We start from the raw sequence: 26,264 nt of genomic DNA, 5'->3' as shown, positions 1-26,264 counted from the left end.
AATTTTAGTCCAAGCAGGAATGATGAATGAGGAGGTTGCTGCCAAACAGTTGGAGGGGAGAGGGTCGTTGAAGTGGGTATTCTGTTTTAAGGAGGATAGAATTTTCAAGATGGAGTGGTCATCATATAGTTCGAAGTTGGACCAGTGAGCTTGATTTTTGGGTGTCGACTGGGTGGGGAAGAGAGGAGAGATGGGTCCCGGTAAGAGGAGGTGGGAAGTTAGAGGCGGAATTAAGTTTCTTTCCTAGAGAGTTAATTTTGGTTGTAAAGAAGGACGATAACGCTTCACAGGTTATTAGGGATTTTTTAGTATCTTTGGAAGATTTAGGTAGTTTGTAAGATTGGTGTTTGACTATTTCAAGGAGCTTGTGGGGTCTGTTCTTTGTGTTTTCCAGTTCTGATCTGAAGAACTCTTTTTTGGATTTGAGAATGTCCCTGTTGTAAGTATTTCTGGACTGATGGAGAAGTTTAAGTTGGGAGGCTGAGGGGGGCTGTCTCCAGTTTCTTTCTGTAAGTCGGAGAGCTCTCCTTTCGTTTTTGATGGGTCCGCTGAACCAGCTGTTTTTGTCTTTGATTTGGGACCTTTTGAGCTTTAATGGGGCCAGATCATCAATTATGTTAAACATAGTCGAGTTGTAGTCCTCTGTAGGGCCGTTGACCTAAGATATATTCGAGGTGGAAAGTGTAGCTCATTTTCACAGTGAGCAGTCAGCTTCTCGAGGTCAAGGCTCTTAGTGTCTCTGAGTCAGCGTTTCAGTTTCACAGGTTGCCGTGGCCTTTTCATGCAGTAGTCCGGTATTAGGAAGGTGATGGCATGGTTGTCTGACCAGTCACACAGATCTATTGAATTAAGCTTGACCGCCAATGCCTTTGCGATGATCCAATCCAGCGTGGAGCCTTTCGTGCAGGCTTGAGTGAGTGATTGGTCAGCGTAGAAGACTTTGAAGGCATTGACCTGGGAGTCATTGGGGTCATTCCAGTGCAGATTAAAGTCACTGAGAAAAATGTCATTGGAGTGGGGGGAAACCTTATCCGTAATGATTTCCATGAGGAGGTCAGTGAATGTGTCATTCTGGCCTGCGGGGGTGGTAGAAGATGTGCAGTATGATATAACTAATCCTATCCCCTCTTGCATTGGATTCATATTTGGTCCAATAATGCCTTAGACCCATATCTAGCCCTACCAGAAATTATTGATATGATAATGCATCCAATAACCCTTAGATCAAAAATATTAAATATTGGCTAAATCTGCTAGATCTGGCAGATTATTGGTCTGATCCAGGTTCCATATCTCCCAGTTGCCTCAAAGTGTTGAAAGCAAAATTTTGGACATATGTTACAGAAAGATGGATGGCAGGCACCCTTGGGGGAGGGGGCTAATTAAATCATTCTTAGATTTCAAGCAGACAATGACATTTGAGAATGACAGTAGCTTAAGCATTTTAAATGAAATTTACACTAGACGTTTTACCCTTAGCTGGCTTCTGCTGTAATTGGTCTAACCACACATATTCCTCAGCACTTTGTCTTTCATCTTCAGTTGCTGTAGAAACAGAGACCCACCTATCATTTTTTTTATCCAGCATATTGTAAGCCCTGAAAAATGTTTTTTATGAATTTGCCATATTTAGATTTTTACTGAAAACATGGCGTATTAGAAACAAGATAGCTGGCTTGGTCTAATATTCTGCAGGTTGTTTTTAAATTCAAATTTGAAACCTACTATGTCTTACAATATTTTAACTTAATTGATTGTCACAGTTCAGGTACATTTCCTAAATATGTTATTTTTTAAATATATTCATGCAACCTTGTTTGCTTGTTTTATGGGTTATAAACGTGAATGAACAACAACATTATAATATAAATATTGTAACGTTTCAGTCTGGCAGTGTTACGGTAATATGTTCCTATGGTGCTTGTGTTTGCCACATATATTGCTGTGTATTTATTCAACTGGCATTTCATATAATTCTTAATTGTTTGTTTCTTGTTTTTATCACATCATTTCTTTTTGCACCTTTAAGGTCAACATGTTTTGGCCCATTTCTACGTTTAATGGGCCTTTCTCATGACTAACTAATGAACCTAGTTGGTTGTAAAGCTCAATACATTCTATTTATATGCTGGCATTCTTTATGCTGATTTTTGGAAATGAAATACAAAATCAGGTTAGCTATGAGTGCTATAATTGACATACCAAAGGAAGTTTCAAACACTGCATAAGACAAGTTTGGTTGTCTTTGGATTGAGTTAAATTACTGAAATAGGATTCTATTGGTCATCACTATTTTAGAGAATAGCACCGGTCAAACATGCATGGGGATCTGCACCTCCCCATTATTGTAGTAAACACTAAACACTATAGGCTTGATTACGAGTTTGGCGGTGCAGCACTGGGTCCGTCCAGCCACCGCACCGCCAAAATCGAGGTTGGGCTGCCGACCAGATTACTAGTGTTTCTTGTGTCTGGCGAGCTTTTTTTTTTTACGTTCCTACGCTGGTGCCTCAGAAAATGACCTCTGCACTGGGAACGCCAAAAACGGTTTCTATCCATGGCATGGACTGTAAAGTCCATGCCATGCAGGAACTGGGGTGCATGCTCACAGGAGGGCACATGTTGTGTCCCCCTGCATGCATCCCATGGCCCAGAGGCAACAAGGGGCCCTGTAGGGCTCCCTTTGTTTTGTCTCTGTCACGGTTTTTCATGGAAGAGAAACTGCCATGAAAACCGTGGGGAAAGTAAAGTTGCAATATGCTTGGCAGGATGCGGTGGTCCCGCCAAGCATATTGCTGCCTCTGCACCGTCACACCTGCACCAGGGAATAGCGGCTCCGGCAGGGCAATAGCAGTCCGGCTTCCCTGATTGTAATAGGGTGGTCGGAAGACTGCCACTGATGCGCCTTCACGAGTCTGGGGGTCCGTGGACTACTAGACTCATAATCAAGCCCTATGAGTTTAGGGGTGTAAAGGAATTTTTTTCAAGGCTAACACATCTTAGAATCAGAGTCCTTCCAGGGTTACATGCTCCTTGGAAATCATTTGGTTTCATGCTGCAAATCAATCTTTCTTATACATTTTTTTTAAATATATTGCCCAGTGCTGAAGACTAAACAGCTGTCATATACTCTTGCTCTTGTTGTGTAGGACTGAGCCCCACAGTTATAACATTTATATAAGGTCTGAGAATGGAATAACAATCTGACTAACAGTAGAAAATGAAATAACACTGCTGTCTGAATTCTGTTTAAGACTCTGACAATAATGAAGCATCTCAGGCTCATTCTATCACATTGAGAGCTAAGGTGTTGCACAACAGAAATGCATACATTGAAAGTCTATTGCATGCAGTGCTTTCTACCTGTGCATGGAGCTAGACGTGTCATCTTCTTGAATGTCATCTAGATCTTCTTCACACCTGGAGAATGTGTAATCAAATATCAGTGCCATGCTATTATTAATCCAATTATCCTCTAAACAGCAAACAAAATAAAATTCACGAGGATTATGTATTTACATTTCGCTATATTCATAACTATTTATGTGCATGTATATATATATATATATATATATATATGACATATCTCTCGCTGTCTCTCCCACAGATACTGTACTTATAAACTCATATTCATACATTTATTGATTACTTCAGTGCAAACATCAATAACTGTGATATCTCCTAAATCTAATGTTCGGTTACTGCACAAAAGTTAATCCATCAATTTTGGTTTTAGTTGAGCAATTTTTTAAAACAAATACACATGGAAAAATACCACAGCGTGAAACCATATATGTAGCTACACAAAGTGTAAATTTCTATTTATGAATAATATTGAGGGAGTGAGAAGTATCGTGAGCCTTTCCTGAGTCATAGTCGCTCCTAATACTGAAGAATGGTAATAAATGGCAAAATACATTCTGCACATCTGCTTAAATACTACGTATACTTACAAAAATACACACACATGTAAATGCATTTATATTTTAACACATTTAAAGTAAAATGTGACATAGAATTGACTTTTACCAAAGAGTCAACAAAAGAAGCAGAGAGCAATATACCATAATTCTCGAAGCACATCTGATGGAATATTGACATCATCATGCAATAATCTGTTCACGAATAATGAGTAATGATCAGAATATATTGGGGTATTTAGAGAGAAGCAGAACACATACTGAAAGATCATTAGAGCAAAGGTAGTCAGCAAATAGGATTTCACATCCCTGCTTCAGTAATGTATTTCTGAGTCAGGATTTGTTATCCAAGTCTCTCAGATCTATCTCCCCAGTCTACTCCTCCAAACTTGCATCATCACATCCTACCTGAGCCACTGGGATGTGTCTCTTCCCTTGCGATTTTTAAAAAAAAAATTTTTTTTATTAGTGCTGCAACATTACACCAACATTTACTATATTTGTTACATAGTACCCATATCACATTACAGGTCATACGCATATATATTTGTACTGTATACATTTCATTGCAGCTTTTTTATTTTTCGTAGTTCCCTTATAACTCAAGATCCCCCCTCCCTCAACTTCCCTAGCACTTTTAAGGTCGTCCATACGTGTTGCGTTGTACCTTGTTCGCAGTACCCAATTCGGTAATATTTGCTATACCTTCTGCTAACGTTACTTACATCCCAGTATTGACTGTCTCAATGGTATCGACTTCTGCACCCTTCCATGTGCGTCCGGTAGAGATACGTGCGGTCTGGTTGGTTGTAGGGAAAAAAAACAGTAGGGGGGGAAAGGTGGGGAAGAAGGCACAGGGTGAGCAGGGCGGGAGTAAAAGGGGAGAGGGGGTGATACATTAGGGCCTTAGTCTCACCAGCAGTCGTCTAACCCAGTCCACCTTCAGTGCCCATTTCAAATTCTAACAGTATGGCATTCCATTCCAACGAGATGTGGGTTTTGCGGAGACCCCTGCGCTCCTCCCTCTGCTGCTCTTTTTCCTCCGCCCTCCCCCATCGCAGCACCTCCCTGTGCCATTCCTCAGGGTCCGGTGGCCTAGCTGATTTCCACCTCATCGTAAGGGTCCTTTTTGCCAAGAGAAGGGCCAAATCTATGAAGCGAGTGGCTGTGCTTTTCTTCTTTTCGGTGGGGCCCAGTCCTAATATGCTATATGCCGGAGAGGAGTAGGGCCTTGTAGGTGCAACCGTTGTCAGAATCTTGTGTACCATTCCCCAGTAATAACCCAGTTTGGGGCAGTCCCACAACATGTGTAGGAGACCAGCGTCTTCAGCCCAGCATCGGGGGCATGTGTCTGCCGTTTCGGGGAACATGGCATGTAGCTGGTGAAGGGTTAGGTATGCTCTGTGTACAATCATTATTTAGATAAATTTAAATTTGGGATTCCGTGACACCTTTTTAGGGAACTTCAGGACCTTCTCCAATTCCTTGTCTCTAAGTGTCTGGCCCATATTTCTGTCTCCCAGCGGTCACAGGTGGGTTGTAGCGATATTGCCCTGCCAGTTCTAATGCCACTCGTTAGCCATTTCGTCAAGTGACTGCCTGTCCCCATTAAATATTGCATTGTAAGCAGGGAGTTCGTGGGCGGCTCTGCACCGGCTGGTGCCCAAGTCGTGGTGATATAGTGTGCGACTCGTGCATGTAATAAGAATAACGTTCGGGGGATCTGATGTGTACGTGCAAAGTCCGCATGCGTCATGAGGGTTCCATCTGCAAAAAAGTCTCCTATTTGCAGAACGCCTGCGTCATGCCATTTTCTGAGTTTGCGTTCTGATAGCGTACCCATCCCAAGTGGGAGCCTCAATAAAGGTATAGTGGGCGCATAAGAGGTCGCCGCAGTCGTGTATTTGATAGCTTTCTTCCAGCATCTGATTGCAAGTTTAAGTAGGTGCGGCGCCGAGCTGGGAACCTTAACCTTTGGTAACAATAGTCTGTGTATACGACCACTATCCCTATCTGTCGCAGACATATCCAGATCGTGGAGGTTACGACCTGCCATCCAGTAGGTCAGCCACTGGAGTTGGCAAGCGTACCCATACGCAGCCATATCTGGGACTCCCATACCTCCCTGGGCGGTCGGCAACTGTAACTTGGCGAGGCTGATACGCCGTCTTCCCGACCCCCATATCAGGTCCGTCAATAATGTGTCCAGTGATTTGAAAATGCGTATCGGGACTAGGAGTGGTAGATTCGTAAAGTAATATATCATCCGGGGCAGTACCACCATCTTTGAGATTGCCACCCTCCCTGCTACAGACAGTGGTAGTGTATTCCAGAACTGCACTTGTGTCCTAAGGGTAGTGAGCGCTTTCCCCAAATTACCATCCAGGAGGTCCTGGGCGTCCCGGTAAATTTGTATCCCTAGATATTTAAATGTTATGGGTGACATCTGGAACCCATACGGAGGGAACTGTAGTTGAGTGTCTCTCATAGTGGTGTTAAAACAGTAGCCGTACGATTTAGTTTCATTGATCATAAGGCCCGATATTACTCGGAAGTCGTTGAATATCTCCGGCAGGGGGTCAAGGCAGCCCGACATATCCTTTATGTATAGTATTATGTCGTCTGCATAGGCCGACACTATGTGCGTCACCAAGTTTCTCCGTATCCCTCTCAGTAATGCGAGAGTCCAGAGCTTATGTAGTAGAGGTTTTAAAGCCAATATGAACAGCAGTGGCGATAGTGGACAGCCCTGGCGTGTGCCCTTAGCTATCCTAAATTGTCCGGAGACACATTTGTTAGTGCGAACACGTGCCGTTGGATATAGATATAGTAGGTTTACCCAAGCTATATAGTCAGGCGGTATTCCAAATTTAGTCAACGCTGCGAACATATAATCCCACCGCAGTGCGTCAAAAGCCTGCTTTAGATCTAGAGATATACATCCCTCTGCACTGCTCTTCGCTTCCTCATGTAGTATTATCTGACTTAATCTCCTTAGATTCAGCGCCGTACTCCGGCCGGGTACGAAGCCACATTCGTCCGAGTGTATAAGGGATGGTATATATTGGGCCAGTCGTGTCGCTAATATCTTACTAAGGATTTTGTAGTCCGTGTTCAGCAGTGACAACGGTCTGTAATTCGCCAGTTGTAGTCCGTCCCTACCGGTTTTCAAAAGGGAAACTATCAGTGCCTGTAGTGTCGTGGGTGGCAAAGTACTGGACTCCATCGATTCCCGGTATAGAACTTGTAATTGCGGAGCAAGTATATCGATATATGCCACATAGAACTCGGCTGGTAAGCCGTCAGTCCCGGGGGTTTTGTTTCGTGGCAGTGCTCTAATGGCCTGTATTATTTCAGCGGTCGTGATGGGTCGCGCTAGGTCTTCTTGTTGCACTGTCGTTAGTTGTGGGATAGGTAGGTCAGTCATGAAGGACTCGAAGTCCGTGTCCAACAGCGGTGTGTGTGGTCCGTATAGTTCTGTGTAATAATCTTTGAATGTGGCGTTTATGTCTAGTTGTGTCCGAACTGTCGTCCCATGCCGATCATTCACCTCTACTATAGGGGTGCCCACAGGTGCGTTGCGCACTAAACGTGCCAGTAAAGGTCTCGACCTATCAGCCTGAGTGTGTTGCCTGCTTGTATATTCTCTATAGTTGATTACCCTCAGTTCCTCTAGCAGTGCTGCGTGTTGGATATGGGCCTCTTGAAGTTGTGTAAGGTGGTCCTTCGTACCCGCTGCCTCACTTTCCATCATCGCCAGTCTACCCTCTACGTCCCTAAGCTTCTGCACCACTGATTTTTTGATACCCACCTTCGTACCCATCGCCACTCCGCGTATGGTCGCCTTAAAAGCGTCCCACTCTATCTGCCTGGAGCTAGCCATGTTTGCGTTATTAGTAAAGAACTTTGTGATGGCGTCTGACAGTGTGGACCTAAAAACTGTATCCTCCAGCAATCCCAGCGGCAGACGCCATGTCGGTATCGGAGTTGGAATCCTTCCCCATTGCATTGTTAGCTCTACCGGGTTATAATCAGAGAACGTCTTCCCCATGTGAGTGGCAGATTCAATTGATCCCAACAAAGTGTTGGAGCAGAAGATGCCATCTATCCTGGTGTGTAACTTTTGGGGTGGGGAGTAAAACGTGTATTCTCTGTGGTGTGTATGCTTGATTCTCCAAACGTCAGACATGTCCCAGCTGTCCGCCCAGTGTGCTAGCGCTTCCGCTTGTTTTTTGCTATCTGTTGCGTGCAGGGGAGGATGGGATCTGTCAAGAGAGAGATCCAGTACCGCGTTGTAGTCCCCTCCTATTATCCAGTCGTATTCCGACCAGTCGGATAGCACACCGCTAATAGTAGCCTTGCGATTCTTTTTACAATCACTCATTTCTCTACATTAAGAGGAATGGTAGTGTCCCCAAACGCGTGGCAATTTTTCATCTAGCTAAAACTTATCCTAAAGCTAAAAATCTGAACAGGGCTCAGAGATTACTTTCAGCAGGTATTGTTTGCAGGTGGAATAAGTTTGCGGTCCTGACCTGTACCCAACTCAGGAAACCAGAAAGATGGCAATGGATGTTATTTCGTCAAGTTGTATTAATACCACTAACCTACAGCCACATGTACCATAACTTAGAAAGTTCCACATCATATCTGGAGCACTTAAGTTAATATGCCTGATGTACGGTGTACTTCATTCTAGGAATAAAGTCTGCTCTCATCAGATATTTGTAAAGAATACAGTTAAATATATTTTTCATTATATCCCTTGGAACGTACTTCACTGTCTTTGATCTTGCCTTCCATATCTGCCTCCCATTTGCTCATGACTCTGATCATATGAATATATATTATAGTTTACTAAACAGTATAAAAAATGTATTAGATATAGCCAAAGGAGTCAAAAGAGAAAACAAAAATCATATTATGTCAAAGTTGATCACAGTTTGTAGATAACTTATGTACAAATATTGCCAAAAAAAGTGGTTACCTACCCAGAAAATATGTAAAAAGTGTCCCTGCGTATGATACATCACATTCTTTTTCTACCCACAGGCTGATGTAACTTGATTAACGCACCAGGAGAATCTGACAAACATGTTCTAAATCATAAAGATCTGTGTCTCAGTCAATAATAAGGTTGAAGCATTGTTTTAACCCACTTAAGGCCTACTAGATTCCACTGTTTCCTTTTTCACCCTTATGAGCCCGAAAATGTGCCAGAGACTCAACAGGATTGACGGATCACAGATAGCTGTGCAACTGTGTGCCCACAAACAGATCAGAAACAAAAGCATCATAACAATACTATAGAATTTTACCAACAGTGTGAATGCCTCTTTCCCTCAAGGAAGTGTCTTACAGTGAGGGCTGGTTCACAACACATTTTGTACTGGTGCTATTCCACGTCTTTATCATTAAGTAAGGGATTGCTTGGTGCAAACATATTTTACAACTGTATAAATTAAGCAGATTTGTGAAGATGGTGTTTGTCAATAATATTTGTGCATTATTTTTCTGCTGCATTTTGTTTTGCTCTGACTATGATGTGTCGTTATTTGAGCTGCTATGTTTTGTGCTGTTTGGACAAAAGATTGAGTTTAGAATATTGCGATGCAGGAATATCATCATAAGAATATTGCGATGTTCAAAATGCCATTGACAGGGATGAAATGGTACAAGTATAATGTTTTTACTTTTTTTCATATTTCGCTGTTAAATATTTTTATTTTAATAATGTTGGTGGAACTAATATCGTTTTCATTGATTTATTGTTATGTTTTAAGTGTGTTGTACTGTTTAATGTTTTTTATGTTTTAATATTTACCAAATATGAGCTTTTACTGTATACATAAATTATTAATTCTTGTCGTTGTATTAAAACGTTTTTGAGTAAATGGATAATGATTTTTATTTGTGGTTAGTTTTTTATTTTTTTGTTAGTGAGCTATTGGATTTATACGGGTAAGATTTTTAAAATATATAATATTTAAAATATTTAATTGGCTATGTCTATTCACACTTTCCCCAAAATGGAAGTTTGAAAGAAGTCCTCTTTGCATGGTAAACTTTTGCATTTGTTAGGATTACTTGAGGATATTGCATTGGATTGTTCGTTGCCATTAGATTGGAGGAATGTACTATGTCTATCTTTTATTTTTTTTTCATTACGTGTCACACTTAAACCCATTGTTGTCCTTATATTTGTGATTGTTTGACAAAGGCACATCAGTGCCGAAACACCTCTGACACCTATCCTGGAATATTTATATATATATATATATTCCATTCTGAGCCCTGTTTGAGAACTCTGGTGCTTCTTTTGTGGGGCGGCGCATACTTCATCGGCAGGACCAAGTCGGTCAAATTTCTCCAGTACTTCAATCGTCACTGCAATCGCAGCGGAACTTGTGAGGATGGGGATAGAGAATTTGGGCCGCAAAATAAGGTTGCGTTTGAATTGTTAATTCCCGTAGGAACATTTAGCCACAGCTACAGCCCGAACCGCTGAATGGACTTACACCAAATTTGGCAGGGAAGTAGATGTTGGTTCAAGGAAGTGCCTTTTGCTGATGTGGTGTATATTTGTTCAGTAGTAGTTGAGAAATATCAGTTATCGTGATATCTCTGTACGCGGATATTTTGCAGTGGTTTTGTGATGAATTCCGAATGCATGAGCCAATGGGAATGCTCTGATTGGCTGGACGCAAACTGAATAGAACGTTGTGCCCATCATTTTATCTATTGGGAACAACGGTTCCCCGGGCTGAACATTTCTGAAAAATCTAACATAAGGGGGCAGAGTAGAGGTACTCTGACCCCATGTTTAAAAATTGGGGGTGTTAGTGACACAAGTTATGTGTCCAAAATATATATTTTTTAATCGTGCATGATATTTGCTATAACACCACGACAACTAGCGCACCCCCCCATGTACCATCGCAGGGACATCATGACTAGCAACGGTGCTGCGAATATTGGTGGAAAAATTGTCATAGCGATTTTGATAAATACTCTTATAGAGTTAATTATATTGTGAGTTATCTACTGAAATGGTTAGAATTAATATACAATTATAATTTGCTAATGACGTGGTGGCTATTGAATTTCTGCTTTTGCTTTCGCGACGTAACCCTGGGAATCACGATTACAGACATCATCGCGATTTCCAGCCTCACCTCGAAAACGGGAAATAGGTTTTAGAGATGGTTGTTCTAGAGATACACTAGAAAAACATGAGTTTGAAGTGTACAGTAATGAACTCGTAATGTGGAAAACACTGTAATATGTGTGCATATATGTGTTTTGACTTTATGGAAAAGGCATAATCGTCGAAGTTAACGACCTCATCACGAAGTCCCAAATAACAGCGAAAACAAAGAATATGTCTTCAATATGTTTTTTTAAAGAAACTCTGTACAAAATATGAGTTTAAACATGCTTTGTAAGAAGTACGTATAGAGTAATATGTGTAGGGCAATGTTAAACATAGATTTTTTTCACATATTATTTTTGGATGTGTTGGGGGTCATTGAATGTCTGCTTTTGTTTTTTGTTTTTGCAAAGTGTTCACGGGGATCGCAACATAGTCGCGAATATAAAAAATGTAAAGTAAAGAAAAACGCTAGTTGATCCACTGAAGAAAATACAAGCTTATAAAAATACCTTGTATAGAACCATTTTAGATAGAAAATACAATTTAAAAACCTTAACAATTCAATAAAATATTCACAGTTTACATGGACATTATAGTTGGGAAATAGAATTCGAAAAACCTTAGAAATTCAATGAAAAAACTAAAGGATACAGGGACATTATAGTGAGGATTAGGCATTTAAAAAACCTTTGAAATTCAGTGAAAAAACTATTGTTACAGGGACGTTATAGTTAGGCTGACATTTAACTCATACAAAACCAGAGAAATTCAGCAGTTACAGTTAGCTGAGCTAACTATAACTCGTGCCCCTGCAATGCACTGCTTATGACTTCACATATTACATCACTGATCACATGGACTGATGACATCACTGATGACATCATCCACAAAATCTCTGACGCACCCATTCACACCTCAGTGTCACCTTTCATACACCCACTCCAACTTCCACACTACCATTCTTGAAACCATTAACACATCCATACCAGTGCTTAAATACCCACTCACTGATTCATAGGTCTATACAGACATCCATTCAGTCACCCATACAACCACTCATACACCAACTCACTCACTAATAAAGTCACTGATATATCTACTCATACAGCTAAACCGCCACTCACACACACACTCAGCCACCCAAACAGCTACTCACACACCTAGTTATTCAACCATCGAGTCAATCACACTGCCACTTTTTGACTTATACAGTTATACACACACCAACTCACTTATTCATACAGATACTAACACATACTCACTCACCTATACAGTCACTGGCACAAGCACACACTCACCCATACAGCCACTCTCACAATCACTCACTCACACAGTCACTTATGTACTCCAACACTCACCTATACTGCCTTTCACATATGCAGTTACTCACCCATATACCACTGACACATCCATCCACTCACCGATACAGCCATACGCACACTCAATCACCCATACAGCCCTTCAGAGATGCACTCGCAAACCTATACAGCCACTGACTCACTCATCCATGCATGCAGACACACACTGCCTCACCTACCCACACAGACACTCATATACCCATACAGGTACTCAGACAACCAATCAATAACCAATACAGCCACTCATGAACCTACTCACCAACCCATACATCCACTTACACACCAACCGATTAATACAGACATTCACACATATTAGTCACTCATCTATACATTCACTGAGATACGTATATTCACTCTTATACAGTCAGTCACGCACCCACTAAATCATACATACAGGCACTCACACGACCACAGATTTATCAATAGGCCTTGGGGTATATATATATTTAACACTCATGAACTTTTTAGAACCAGTCAGAGTCACTGTATGATGTCAAGAGTGATGTCACGGACCATCTCATGACTGATGTAATGTGTGAGGTCATAAACCATGCAATGCGGGGGTTCGAGCTATAGTTAGCTCAGCTAACTATAACTGCTGTGCTCTACGTCAGTGGCAAATTAATGAAAGCAAGAGTGACTGGGATTGTTACTGCATTTATTTGATGAAAGTCCCGCCCAAGTGGGCGCACAGCATCCTGGTACTGATAGTCCAACAAATGGTTGGTGCAGGCAACAGCAGGCACCACCAGGACATCAGGAGGTCTCGGTGTTGGAAAATGATTGAGGAGTTTGCCAGCATCCTTCTACACCTTTTACCCACATGGGACAATATGGACTTTATTTTATTTTATTTTTCCACTGGGTTTGAAGTTACAAGAGTGGGCGGAGCCCACTGGAGAAAAAGTTACACAAAAGCTCAGGCAACCATTTGATGGACTATCAGTACCAGGATGCCGTGCGCCCACTTGGGCGGGACTTTAGCCAATTAAATACATATATACACATGCATATCTCTCGCAAACACATTTCGGCTGTGCCTATTCCGAATGCCAATGCGATCTGTGCCATATTTCTTTTTATATAAATATCACATGAAATGTGTTGTATTTGAGCACTTAACATAAAAAAACGTTTTGCATCTCAAGTACGTATGAACACATGGTGATATTTGGCAGCAGTATATATTATCATCTTAATATTAATAACCACAAAGGAATAGCACTCTCAGAATAATCTATAAAATTAATCGTGTGTTTCATTTGACAATTTTTTCTTTTTCCAAAGGTTGTCAAACTCATTATAAATTCATATGATATTTTTGAACGGATGAGATATGGCAATGTCTTGTCAATAAATAAATCCCTTACACTTAATCAAGTCTTATATTGACATAGGAAAGGGTAAGGCATGATATATTTTCACACAGCTCACAATTGTGCCCTGAATGGGCCTACATACCTATGAATGACTTCTTCCAATACATAAATTAACCATATATTTGTTAGTTGTCCCTTTCCAATGGTTGAATCAAATCTCATCATACTGAATTTCTGTTATCCCTCAATTAATTTCAATCCTACTATTTCTAAAAATATTGCAATTACCGGTAAGAAAGGGAAACAAATATATGTCGATCTTTCACCCATGGTCTCTAAAGTAATAATATATTTTGATTCCATCTGCCTCAATTTCCTCACCCAGTGTCCTCCTCTCTCATCTTTCCCAATTTGATCTAAACAGAAAAATCATAAAAGATCACGGTTGCTGTTATGTTGTGTTTGAAAATGTGTAGCAACTGGATAAGTTGCATCATGACAGGTGATTGCCCTCATACGTACTAATTCCCTAATTTTTGCCATGTTTGTTGTAATTCCTATGTATTTTTTTCACATGGGCAAATGAGGCAATACCACATGATCAGAATTACAATTAAGGGCCTCATTACGATGTTGGGCAGAGGAAACCATTTACCACTGTCTAAGGTAGGCAAGGCACTTGAAGTTTATACCCTACAGCTCAAATTCCTGCAAAAACAATACTAGAAGGAAATGGCTCATCAAATGTGTTCTGTTACATAAAACAGACGTCACATGTAGGTTCTATATGTCAAATATAGCTTGCACCCTAATTTGTGCCTGGTTTAACTTAGCATTCGTTTTTTGACACCAGGTCAGACCAGGCCATTATAGTTGCTATGGTTTTTGCTTAGGGGTTAATGTGCTGGTCTGCCCAAGGCATGCCCCATTTGAATGCATCAGTAAAGGGTCGGCCCTTCACTGTGCAAAGTGTTTAGATACTGTATAGACGTCAGGTTTCAGGCTGATACACGTTAGAGCTTGAAGATTGTTAGATGCTATCATTTGCGCCGCTTTGCATTGTCTGAGCACCCAAGCAAAGACATAGAAAATTGAGGTCTCAGTATTTTATGCACCACATCTTCCTGTCCTGCTCACGTGTATACTGATTTGGTATTTTCTAGGAGTGGATAACTAAGATTTCCCCTTCTTCTAAGAGTAGATACCTGGGTACTAATCTATTTTTAAATCAACTAATAAAATTCTTATGTTCCTCACATTTGAACTAAAAGTCAAAGAGGAATTTATCCAAGTCAATTTCCATTGATTTATTTAGTTAGGGCAGAACACAGAGCATTCACAAATAGTTTCTTTTCCTGCTGTTTCACACTTCAGATAATGTTTATTACCCCAGATCCAATTATATATTTAACTGTTCTCCAGAAAGGCTGATCTGAAAAAGCAGAATGTAACACTCTTCCACTGACTCGCTAATTCATAATGCAGATATTGACGTGGGACTGGAAGAGAACTTATCTTTAAAATAATATGGATTTAGTTCAATCCCTGTAATTTCCTGCTCACTTGCTCTTCCTTTCTTTGTTGAGTTTTAGTCTTTCAAAGATTTATGTTTAGCTTTTATTGTCTGGTAAAAAGCTTAAAGCCAGCTTTTCAAATGTGCCCTTAATGTAGAACATGAAGATGAATTATTGTGATTTGCCATTAGCCATTCATTATAGTTTTTTTAATAATGATTTTTAGAAGTAGTATTACATTTTGTGGTATACAGATCAGGTTTGTGTTTGAGTTCCTCTTCTATTTGTGAGCAATAAAGATGTGGGAATTTAATGGGGGCAGCTAATGATTAAGTTATTCTAACATATTTTTGACTTTCAATGGTTTTCTTGGTCTTTTTCTATTTTATGAGTAACCTTTGGTGAAATACCATTTCTCTTTCCCTGACTCTTTTCCATAGACCAAATCAGTTCGCTATTATTCGTATAACCTTCTTTGTGAAAGTTAATAAAATAATAGTCCATCCACTAGTACCTTTCCTTGCCCAAATAAAATTAGGCATATTTATTTTCTGGGGATTGTTGCATCAAGGAATGTGTTGTAAGTTTTTCTTCATGGGATCCTCAAAGAGATATTGTTGACGTAGGGGCCGATTACGAGGACCACCAACACTGTGCTCCCAGGCAGACCGCCAACCCCGTGGTGCACCTGCCCGCCGGATTCCGTGTTGAATCCAGCCGGGCGGGTGGTGCGGCAGCAGTGTCATAATGGCGGTCTGTTAGACTCATAGGAGAGCATAATTGGCGCAATAGTGCCTAATGCAGATATAGGGGGCACAACATGTGCCCACCCGCAAGCACCTCCATAGGCAAATTAGCCCAGGGTCCTTGTTAGGGCAGCCTTACTTGCATGTCTGCCACCCTTTTTATGGCGGGCTCACCGCAATGAAATGGGTGGTGGAAATTCACCTCTGAATATGCTCAGTGGTGCCAGATTGCTGGGAATCTCTAAAAGGACAACACCATAGTGGACCAAATAGTGGTATGCTCAGTCCACTACCCTGTCATTGGTGTATGTCATAGTTGGAGTAGAGGGCTTCCTTTTTTGTGTGATTGTATTGACTGTCAGCGTGTGGTATGTTAGGTGAAATTTTTTGGGGTGAGGATGAATTGCTTGGGGACACTACATATGTATGATAAGGGTGAATGTACATGTTTTTTTCTGTCTTTTATCTGTAATGAATATGTTTTGTACATGTTAATTAAGACAAAAAATGAAATGTTCATTACAAGTTAGTTTACATTTTTATAAATAGAGATCTTATCAAAAAGAAAATGATAAATAAAAATAATTATAGTTTGTACTCTCGTGTATGGTAAGATTGATTATTGCAGGACAGCCCGGGTTGTAGGCCACACCAGATAATAGATATAGGTTTGGCGGGAGCACTTTTGATGTTGTTGTTTTTTCTTTTCCCCCTGGCCCCTGGGCCTGAGAAATATTTATCGGGGGTTTCTTTCTTAAAAAATAAAGCTGGAATCAACACCGCCAGCATATTCCTGCCCGTTTCCACACTGCCTCTGCCATGGGAACCAGGATCCCGGGGAGGCGGTCGTCATGTAGTAGTCTGACTGTCACACTCGGAATACAGCAGGCAGACACGCAGGGGCGGTGGTTGTCAGGCCGCCAGCACGAGTATGGCGGTCCCAGGACCACTGTACTCTGAATAACCCCCTTAACCTCTGTCCTAAAAACTGCAATAACTGGCGATAGAGAACAATAAGGAACTTTGGGTTTGAGTGCTATAGCAGTTCTCTGTGGCCTGTGAACATAGAGGCTACTGGGTAATCATGGTAACTAGTATTGCCAGTAATTGCTTATATAAAAGGAACAAGATCTAGAAACTTGATACTCAGTCAGACAATCACTAACTTTATTTCGATTTAAAAAAATCATAAAAGTCTGAACAACATACAAGGGAATAAGAACAGAGGGTGTCCAACATACATTAAAAAAATATTTGACTAGATTTAAAACAATCACCCTAAAATGTCATGATATTACAATAAATACCTTAAAAACACTAAATCTCACCCCAACAACACTACTTTCTGCAGAACCACCCTTCATTGATCACCATTAGGGGCAACATCATACAATAAAGTGCATAGTGCTAGATTGTTGGTATAAGCCTACAAAACATAGGCGTGAACATTTACCCAGTCGTTCTTGCTTTGCAATGGATCACCCATACCCAGCCCAGGAACTTTGCAACAGCGATGACTATGGGACCTTCCATAGATGTTTTTAAGATCCTGAATGCCTCGCTGCTGGACCTGGTCCCCATGTTTGAACAGATGGGTTTCAACCATTAGGACCTGCGTTTATGGTACAATGGGCAGGCAAAAAAAATGTGTGCCACTGATTCCTTCTTATCATCACAAAAGGGACAGTTACTATTATTGGAAGCGCACCATTTGTTGATCAAAGCATTTGTGGCAATCGAGCCCACCCTAAACTGATGATACAGTTTCCTGTCTCTGGGCGTGGTGATTAGATCCCAGTAACCCTCATAAGAAGCCTCATGCTTGCTGTCAAGTAACCATTTAGACAGAGAGGGGTTAATGTTGGCTGGGAACCACCTCATGACTTTCATGTTCCAGTACGCTGCCTTTAACTCGGTTTTAGATGGAAATGTACTTTCGGCAGGTGCTGTCCAGAGGCGGCTCATCCCCTTCTCGCTGAGTATATTTCTAACACACAGTAGCCACAGAATTTTCCTGGAGACGTCCAGTTCTCTAACTTCTAACAGGGCCAGTGCATAGTGTGATAGCTCAGGTGTCACCTAAAGCCTCCTCAAGTAGGCAACTGGCCTATAGTGTGCCACGTCTCTAACTGAATGGCAACCCAGATCCAAATATAGGGATAGTAGCGGGGTAGACTGCGGGAGGCCAATTATGGACATCAAAAATGTATTCTGCGCTACCACCAAAGGGTCCAGGTTGGCATAACCCCACAACTCTGCCCCATATAGGATCGAGGCGCCAATTTTGGAGGTATAAATGTGTAGCACAGGAGCAATTGGTTTGGTGTGTGATAATCTCTGCTCCTTCAGCAGAGCACCAGACAGTTGCGCGTGCTTAACAGTGAGCAGGTCTATTTGGGGCTTCCAGCTAATTTTTTATCAAATGTAACTCCTAAATAAGAAAAGGTCTCCGTTTGCTCTAAAGTTCCACCCTTCATTTTGACAGCACCCACAGTATTCTTATTGCTTTGTAGGACCATATATTTAGTTTTATCGACATTAACGAGATCATGATCCTCACAAAACTCCTCAAACCTCGTGAGGGCACTTTGGAGGCCCTGTCTCGTCTTAGAAAGAATAAGGGTGTTGTCTGCAAACATTAATAGGGGGATCTTAGATCCAGCCAGGGATGGTGCATCCGTAGGAAAGTTCTCAAAGTACTGCACTACCCCATTAATATATATTGAAAAGAGGGTGGGTGCTACGACGCACCCTTGTCTCACCCCCTTCTCGACTGGAAACTTGTCGGTAGTATTGCCCCACGCATCCCATCTCACCTGCGCAAAATTGTCAGTGTGCAACTTAATCAGTAAAGCCAAAATATCCAGCGGCATACCAATCTTCAAGAAACTACACCACATCCTAATGCGGGGACGAAGTCAAATGCCGACTTGAGGTCGACAAATGCTGCATAGATTGTACCTCTCCCTAGTACTATGGTACGCCAGTATACGAGGATGAGCCTTAGCACCTGATCTACAGTGCTGGTGCAGGGCCGGAACCCCGCCTGGAGATGGGATAGGATTACACGTTCTTCCAACCATTTCTGGATTCTACCCAATACCAGCCTTGCTGACACCTTTTGAATGCAATCAATAAGGCTTATTGGCCTGTAGTTCCCAGGTAGGGAGTAATCCCCTTTTTTGTGGATGGGAAGGATTATTGCTCCTGCTCAGGTGGCGGGCATAGGTGCTCTATTAGCGATGGCATTCGCAAGAAGCTGAATGTATAATGCCCACATGTCTATATCATGGAGGAACAGGTCAGTGGGAATGCAATCGGCCCCGGTGCCCTACCTCTTGGGACTAAAAGTAGTGCATTTTCCACTTCTTTCTTGCTAAAATGTAAAGTGGAAGTAAAGGTAGGCAGTTCAAACTGGTCTAGTGTATCTCCAACACTTGCAAACTGTGCTAAAAAATAAGAAACCCACTGGTCTGGCTCTACGTGGTTCATGGGCACCTTACTGGGTGGCCCTCTGCCCCACTTAACCAAGTGCCAAAAGCAGTCATATTTGTTCCCGAACATGCATTGAGCAATTCCGCCCAATGTTGTTCATCCCAGTCCTTTTTGGCACGATGTTGAGCAGCCTTATATGCAGCCCTGGCCTTGCAAATGTCTCTCTATCTTTGGACCTAACTGCCACTGCTAAGCTCCTATAAGCCTTACGGCAGGAAGTATTATACCAGGCGGCAGCTTTGTAGCCGGAATTGATCATGGGTATTTACTTTTTGCAATAAAATAGCCTTTATGCTTTAAAAAAAGATCCTCATGGACCTGGACAACAATAGAATTAAGCTCTTCCTGGGTAGCACAAGTCTGTAGGGTACCTACTGTGAACACACCAAAGTTGTGTCAGTCAGTCAGTCAAAACACATTTATTCGATTATTTAAAATCATAAAAAGACACAGGTACAAACAATTCATATCATATATACAATAGACATTATACATCAAAACTTTAAAATCCTATAAATTCATCTAGTGCAGGGGAACAGATCATAAGATTACGCATAAAGTCTCCTTATAAAAGAATAAAATCAGACAAGGATATTCGGGGCACATAAACTCTTAGTCTTAATCCGTACCACAGCACTAAAAAACTTGCAACATGGAATATATCACGGGCACTACTTAGCATCTGCAGATAAATGAGGGCAGGCCTAACCTGTATGAACCCCGCCTCCCTCAGAATAGGCAACACATTTTTTTCCTGAATGTCTGAATAGTGCTCGCAGAACATAATAAAATGTAAAGTGTCTTGTGCAGAAAAGCTATCACACTTGCAGGGGTTAGAATTTTCTGGTTTACCCCATGTTGGAAAAACCCCCAATGTTAAGTGGATTAAATTAAAACGAAATCTGATCAAAAGACACCGATGGAAGGGTCTAGTTACTAATTTTAGATAAGGCTCAAGTGTAGGAGAGGTTACTAATACATGATTAGCTTTTACAAGGGGTTTCTTCAATTCCTGCTCCTCCCTTTCCAATACTAACATATTTAAAAGACTAGTTTTAGTCCAACTCACGTCCTCTCTCTTGATACAGTCCGAGGAAGAATAAAGCTCAGGGCGCCCTAGTCTTGTAAACATTGTTTTAATGTAGGCCAGCCAAGGGATCTTGCTGGCTTTATCCAAGGCTAAACAGTCCACCAAAGTTGTGGCTTATAACTTTTAATACGTAGCCAGTGGTAGGTAGTGAGGTTGGCCAGTTTAGGCTTAGTTTTAGAGGGTAGTGTGGGTAATAACACTTGTATATTGTATCTTAATGCATATGTTATAGCGGTAAAGGGTGCCTGTCGTTTTTGTGACACAGTACCTGTCTGCACCGTTCTGAATAAGGTCTTCAGATACAATTAGCACAGAAATATACCCCAACATTCTCTGTTACAGAAGTAATAGGTTTTATTACCAGTGGGTTCAATAGCCTAGGAAAAATTAATATGACTACTTGGGGCTCTTTCGCTTCCCTTCTGCTTGGTAAACATCTTTTTATGTTAACTTGAAATAAGGGTCTAGACCTTGTTTTACTTTTACTCAGGATCATAGAAACAATGAAACAGACATATATTCAGACTTTAGATGAGAAGCAATGGGAACTGATAAACTGAACTGCGCAAACCACCATAACAGGTGAACATTTTAAAACCCAAAGCATCTGGTTCCTCTGGATGGAAACCAGCAGTTGCATCATTAAGGATTCTGCACTTATGCCCTATGCATTGACTAATGATATTCATGCCTGCATTTGTAAATCCTGAAATTACAGTTTTCTCCATACCCTGAGTCACTTACAACATTGGACACATGCACAAGAATGTTTGTGCACCACCAACCCCTTACAAGAATAGATACAAATGTGATGGGTAAGCATTCCATTACACTGTAATCACCATTAATGCCTGTGACCCCATTCACTTTGTTTATGCTATGATCTGCTTGAATAAACCCCAGTTTCTCAAACAATAATGTGGCTTCAGACACAGAAGGAGAGCGTGGATTGGCTTTAAAGATACCTGCCTTCTCTTTCCAGGCAGTAACAACACCTTGCCTCATCACTAGCACTCAAAATAGCTACTTATTCACTGCACTGGCAAATGCACTTTTGGTCATTAGGCCCTCATTACAAGCTGGGAAGAAAATGGTGGATTATTTATCACAGTCCCTATTTGGCATGGTAAATACCTTATAATTTGAGGTTAACTTGAAAATAAATTAGTGATAGAATGTGGGATTGGTATTTAACAACAGAATTGTGCACCTTTTTAGGCTTTTTGCCCTAATGAATTTCTGATGAGATTTACCTGCTGGGATTTATCAAGGGAAAATTGAAAACATGTAATAATTATCACACTACTTATAATTCTGGTCCTTGTGCAAAATCTCTTGCACAGGGATCAGAATGTGGCCCTGTCTTTGTATAAGGACCTAGGCAGAAGCTGAGGCTCTCATTGTGACCTTGATAGAGTAGAGACTGAGGGCAGTGATGAAAGCTGAGCGCACAGCTGGAGCACAAGGCAGAAAATAATGATGACTCTCTATCACTACTCACAGCATGCGCCTTTCCATCTGCCATCCTTCTAGTTTCTCTCTGCACCATGAAGCAGCAGCCACTAGGCCATCAGGACATGTAGGTGAAACTATACCTTGAAGAATTGGTTATTAAAATGTTCTCCCCTTCAGAATTATATCTCAATCTTGTGGCTAAGTAACCAATATATTTAGTGTTTGCAGCGCCATTTCTGTTTGAATACCCATACAAAATATGCCTTGCTCACTGGGCTAATTTGCTAGGACACTCAATGAATTTTGGCCAGTAGTATGATTTTGGTAAAATGACAGTTGTGGAAGCTAAGAGCAGGAATTCATTTCAAGTTTAATTGTGGTCTCTGTTGGAGGAGATAACATGGATGGTATGTGTATTTTCTTCCAAGCAGAACTCCATTCACTCTAGTAGTTTGTTTGACATCTGTGTTTTGTATCGGAAGAGGAGACCAGTCATTTATAAATCACATTTAAACCTCACCAAAGTCTGAAATAAAGCCAATGTGTACTTTCAAGAAACTCATAGTCCACAGCATCATATAAGCCCTCAATAAATCATACACAGTTGCTTTTTTGCTGCAGGCCACCAAGCGAAATATCCTAATTGCTGACCATTTGTCAAATTCATCCCAATAACATTTAAAACTGAGAATTGCAAATTGATTTGGGACATCAACCTACAGCCTGATCCTGCATAAAAAAACACAAAGTTTGAGACTGTTACAACTAGTCAAACACCAATGACCACTCAGTCTTCTTGATATCTCTTTGTGATCCTAAATAGCCCTATTAGGAATAAAGCACATCCCAGCCAAGTTTTTGTACTCAGGAGAGTATTACGTCATTGCTGCCTATTCTAGTCTTTGGGATAGCAAATCAAAGGGGTATATCCCTAAATAGATATGTATATAATGTATAACAACTGGTCAAGGCATTATAATTGTTAAAAGACTCACAGGTTAATAGGTGAAAAATTATAGACTGGGAATAATATACTCTAAAAAGAGGCAAACAACTACATTGATATATATGTAGAGAGGTATCCGCTACCCGCATCTTAAAAAGATCTAAATATGATTAGTACGCGTATTTGATGTACCATTATGTAATCCATGAAAGAACAATTGCAATCAGTGTTCACGGACGAAGTCGCTCCTTGGTACAGACAGTTGCACTTGGCCATTTCCACATTGAAGATTGAAATCATAAACTTCTCTAATCCAATTATTACCCTGTCAACGTGGAAAAAAACGATAAAAAGCCAAATTACTCTAGTATCATTCGAGAGAGATATTGCTTGGCTTCCCAAAAAACACTCTCTACAGTTCTGGATGCCTCGATATCAAGAGAAAACCTCAACCATATTTCAATTACTCTCTCCAATCACAGACTCGTAATAAAATTATTTGTATGAGGCTGTTAGCCCTTCCAATTCATTACTTTAACCCGCTGTGGCCTCGGAGGACTGGTCAGCTAACTTGTAGGCTCTGCAATTATCCACATGAGCCCTGGTTACATCTGCTATGTTGTTGCCATCATCTTGCCAATGATCCCCGACGTCTACTGGTCCCAGCTTATTGGGAAATGTTACTGAGACATTGCAGGGAAGCATCTGATGTGTGCTTCAGTAATAATTCAGCCCAAGTTCTAGCAAGGGATGGGAAGTTTGCTAACATTATTTTAAATGCACTGCATAATGCCCAGCACTAAGAAACTGACAAGTTCTATTCTTATTGCACAAATGAACGTTGAAGAAAGTTAACCATCAGTAATAAGCATTGTGACACTTTTGCTATTGTTGTTTATACTATACACTTCCCTTTTGGACTAAACGGCTAATTGTGATATATTGCCATCAACCTGAAATGCTGCTTTTGGAATTGACATTTATTTCGTATTGCCAGATTTCATAAATGTGTATACCATTTTTTTAATCCTTAAGTTTTATTAAGTATCAATATGATGTTTGTATGTTACGGTTTAAATTAACTGTATAATTAAAGAGATGTACCATTATTACAAAATAAATCATACAAATTATACTAATTAATAAACAGAACACAATTAAACATAAAAATGATGACATATTTGTCATTTAAATTTAAGATCTTTTCATTAATTGGTTTTCTCACTAGCAACTAAGATGCTATATTAACTAGTCTTCATTCGTGTTCTAAATCAGATGTTAGTGATTTGGTTAGTAATGATAAAAACAATCTAAAACAAGGGCAGCTCTGAAGTAGCTAACACACTCACATTCCACATATCCTAACAATTGATGGTATACTGGTATGATCTGGTCATTCCAGGCTATTCACATACTATAAAAATAATTCAGTCACTTTCATGGAATGCAACTTTTCTATGGTCCTTAGCTACAGATACTCCATTCAAGTGAGAGAGAAAAGTGCCAGTGAAAAATCCAGGCTTTTGCGTCTCCCTTTGGCATCATTCCAAGCAGCATTCAATACAATATCCAATACAACATCTGGGCAGCATCCTGGCCATTTCCCAGATCTCTCCCTCTAGCTTCAAAAGTCAATGATTTACAAAGAGTATTAGGTTCACTTCCATGTCTGATAGCAATACCGCTGGACTTGTGATTCATTCAGATCTAATCAAACATATATCCCATCTAATCAGATTAAAGTAGGAGGTAGATTTGCCTAAAAATTTAACATTTCCCTGACCAAAAAAACATTATTTGTGTTCAAGTTCTGGTTACAGGTTGGTTCCAATTAGTGAGAAAAGTTGACCTATCTTTACCTTGCACGTTTCTGTCCTATTCAAAATTATGCAAAGCTCTTTGTTCTAAACATGCACACTTCTCAAACCAAAACATTAACTTAAATCCCAGATGGTCTCCCTGTGATCTTGGATGGCAGCCAAAGCCTTCTAACAACAGAGAAGAGAGCACCTGAATGTACTTTCATTAAAAACCTTAAAGAGCATTTAGGAGCAAATTTGCGTGGCTGGTTAAGGCACTCGCAACATGCATGCACCAATATTAAAAGATTTCCTAAAATCAAGCATAAAACGAGTTATTATTATTGCAATATATTTGTTATGGTCATTATTTAAAGAGTGAGTTCACAGCAGCTCATCTGCATAATTAGCTGTTGGACAGATAGCTTTGCCATTTTCTTCTGATTTACTATCCACAACCTGTTATTACATGTAGCATCTACAGCCAACACATTACAAGATCAGCCTTCCAAAGAAACCACTTTCATAACTTCTCCAGATTTCACTCAACAATGATATCTCAGGATTACAATACAACACTACTCTAGATCACATTGTACACACTCTAAGTGGCACCAGTCTCCAACTTAAAACCTTGAGGACTGATTGACAATTGGTGGATAGCAGAAAGTCTCTCATTTTCTGAAGGAACTGCTAAATCCAGAAGAGAATCACCTTGAACAACATATGGATAAAGTGGTAGTAGAAATGACACTATTAACTTTGTCTCTGGATATAGGACATTCTCTACAAATCAGATGACTGTTTTCCCCACCAAACTCTAAATTGGGCATTTAACCACATCCTGGTCGCAAAGCATCCAGTGATCATACAAACAACGGCTTGTTCAAAAAACGCTCTGATAGATCTCAAACAGAAATGCTGAAATACTTAATCAGCAAATAGTCTCAGTCTACAACTATATTCAAACGTGCATTGTACATATTAATGACATGTTTTTTCACAGATTTAGGCTCAATCAAAGATTTACATATTACAGCGATTATTGATTGGAAATTTCGAATGCCTTTAGTGTTATTTAAAGATAATCACCAAGTAAATCAAGGCCTTAAGTGGAGCCGTAACTGATCCCCTTGATAGCCGCACCGCTGCGTTGAATATGATTCCTACAATAGACATTTTCAATGGTTGTATGTTAGAAAGTATACACCGTTGTAATTAAAAAAAATTCCATTATAGTATCAAAGAGTCAGAAGTGCATTTCCAGGACAGTGCATCGTATCCAAAATGTTATCATAACCATTAAACAGATTAGCCATTAAAAAACACAAACGATTAACTTCCTGCATTTCTCGTATTTACATCTTTGATATTCAGGAATATTCATCAATCCTTGATAGAAGCATCTTTGTATGGGGTATGACTTGCGTCTTCTGAGTTAGGGGAGTGGCATGTTATCAACCATTACT

General features: G+C 40.5%; 1 protein-coding gene across 1 annotated transcript in view; it reads right to left on the bottom strand.

The window, feature by feature from the left end:
- Nucleotides 1-26,264, bottom strand: part of FAM13C (family with sequence similarity 13 member C) — a 794,386-nt gene that overhangs the window by 622,759 nt on the left and 145,363 nt on the right. The window contains exon 2 of the mRNA XM_078642967.1: nucleotides 3,364-3,420. Coding sequence (XP_078499093.1) covers nucleotides 3,364-3,420 — 57 coding nt within the window. The remainder of the gene's footprint in view (nucleotides 1-3,363; nucleotides 3,421-26,264) is intronic.

Source organism: Lissotriton helveticus, chromosome 5_1 (genome assembly GCF_964261635.1).
Source record: "Lissotriton helveticus chromosome 5_1, aLisHel1.1, whole genome shotgun sequence".
In the NCBI taxonomy this organism is placed as follows: domain Eukaryota; kingdom Metazoa; phylum Chordata; class Amphibia; order Caudata; family Salamandridae; genus Lissotriton; species Lissotriton helveticus.
The sequence above is the reverse complement of the archived record's forward strand: the minus strand, read 5'-3'. Positions and strand labels throughout refer to the sequence as shown.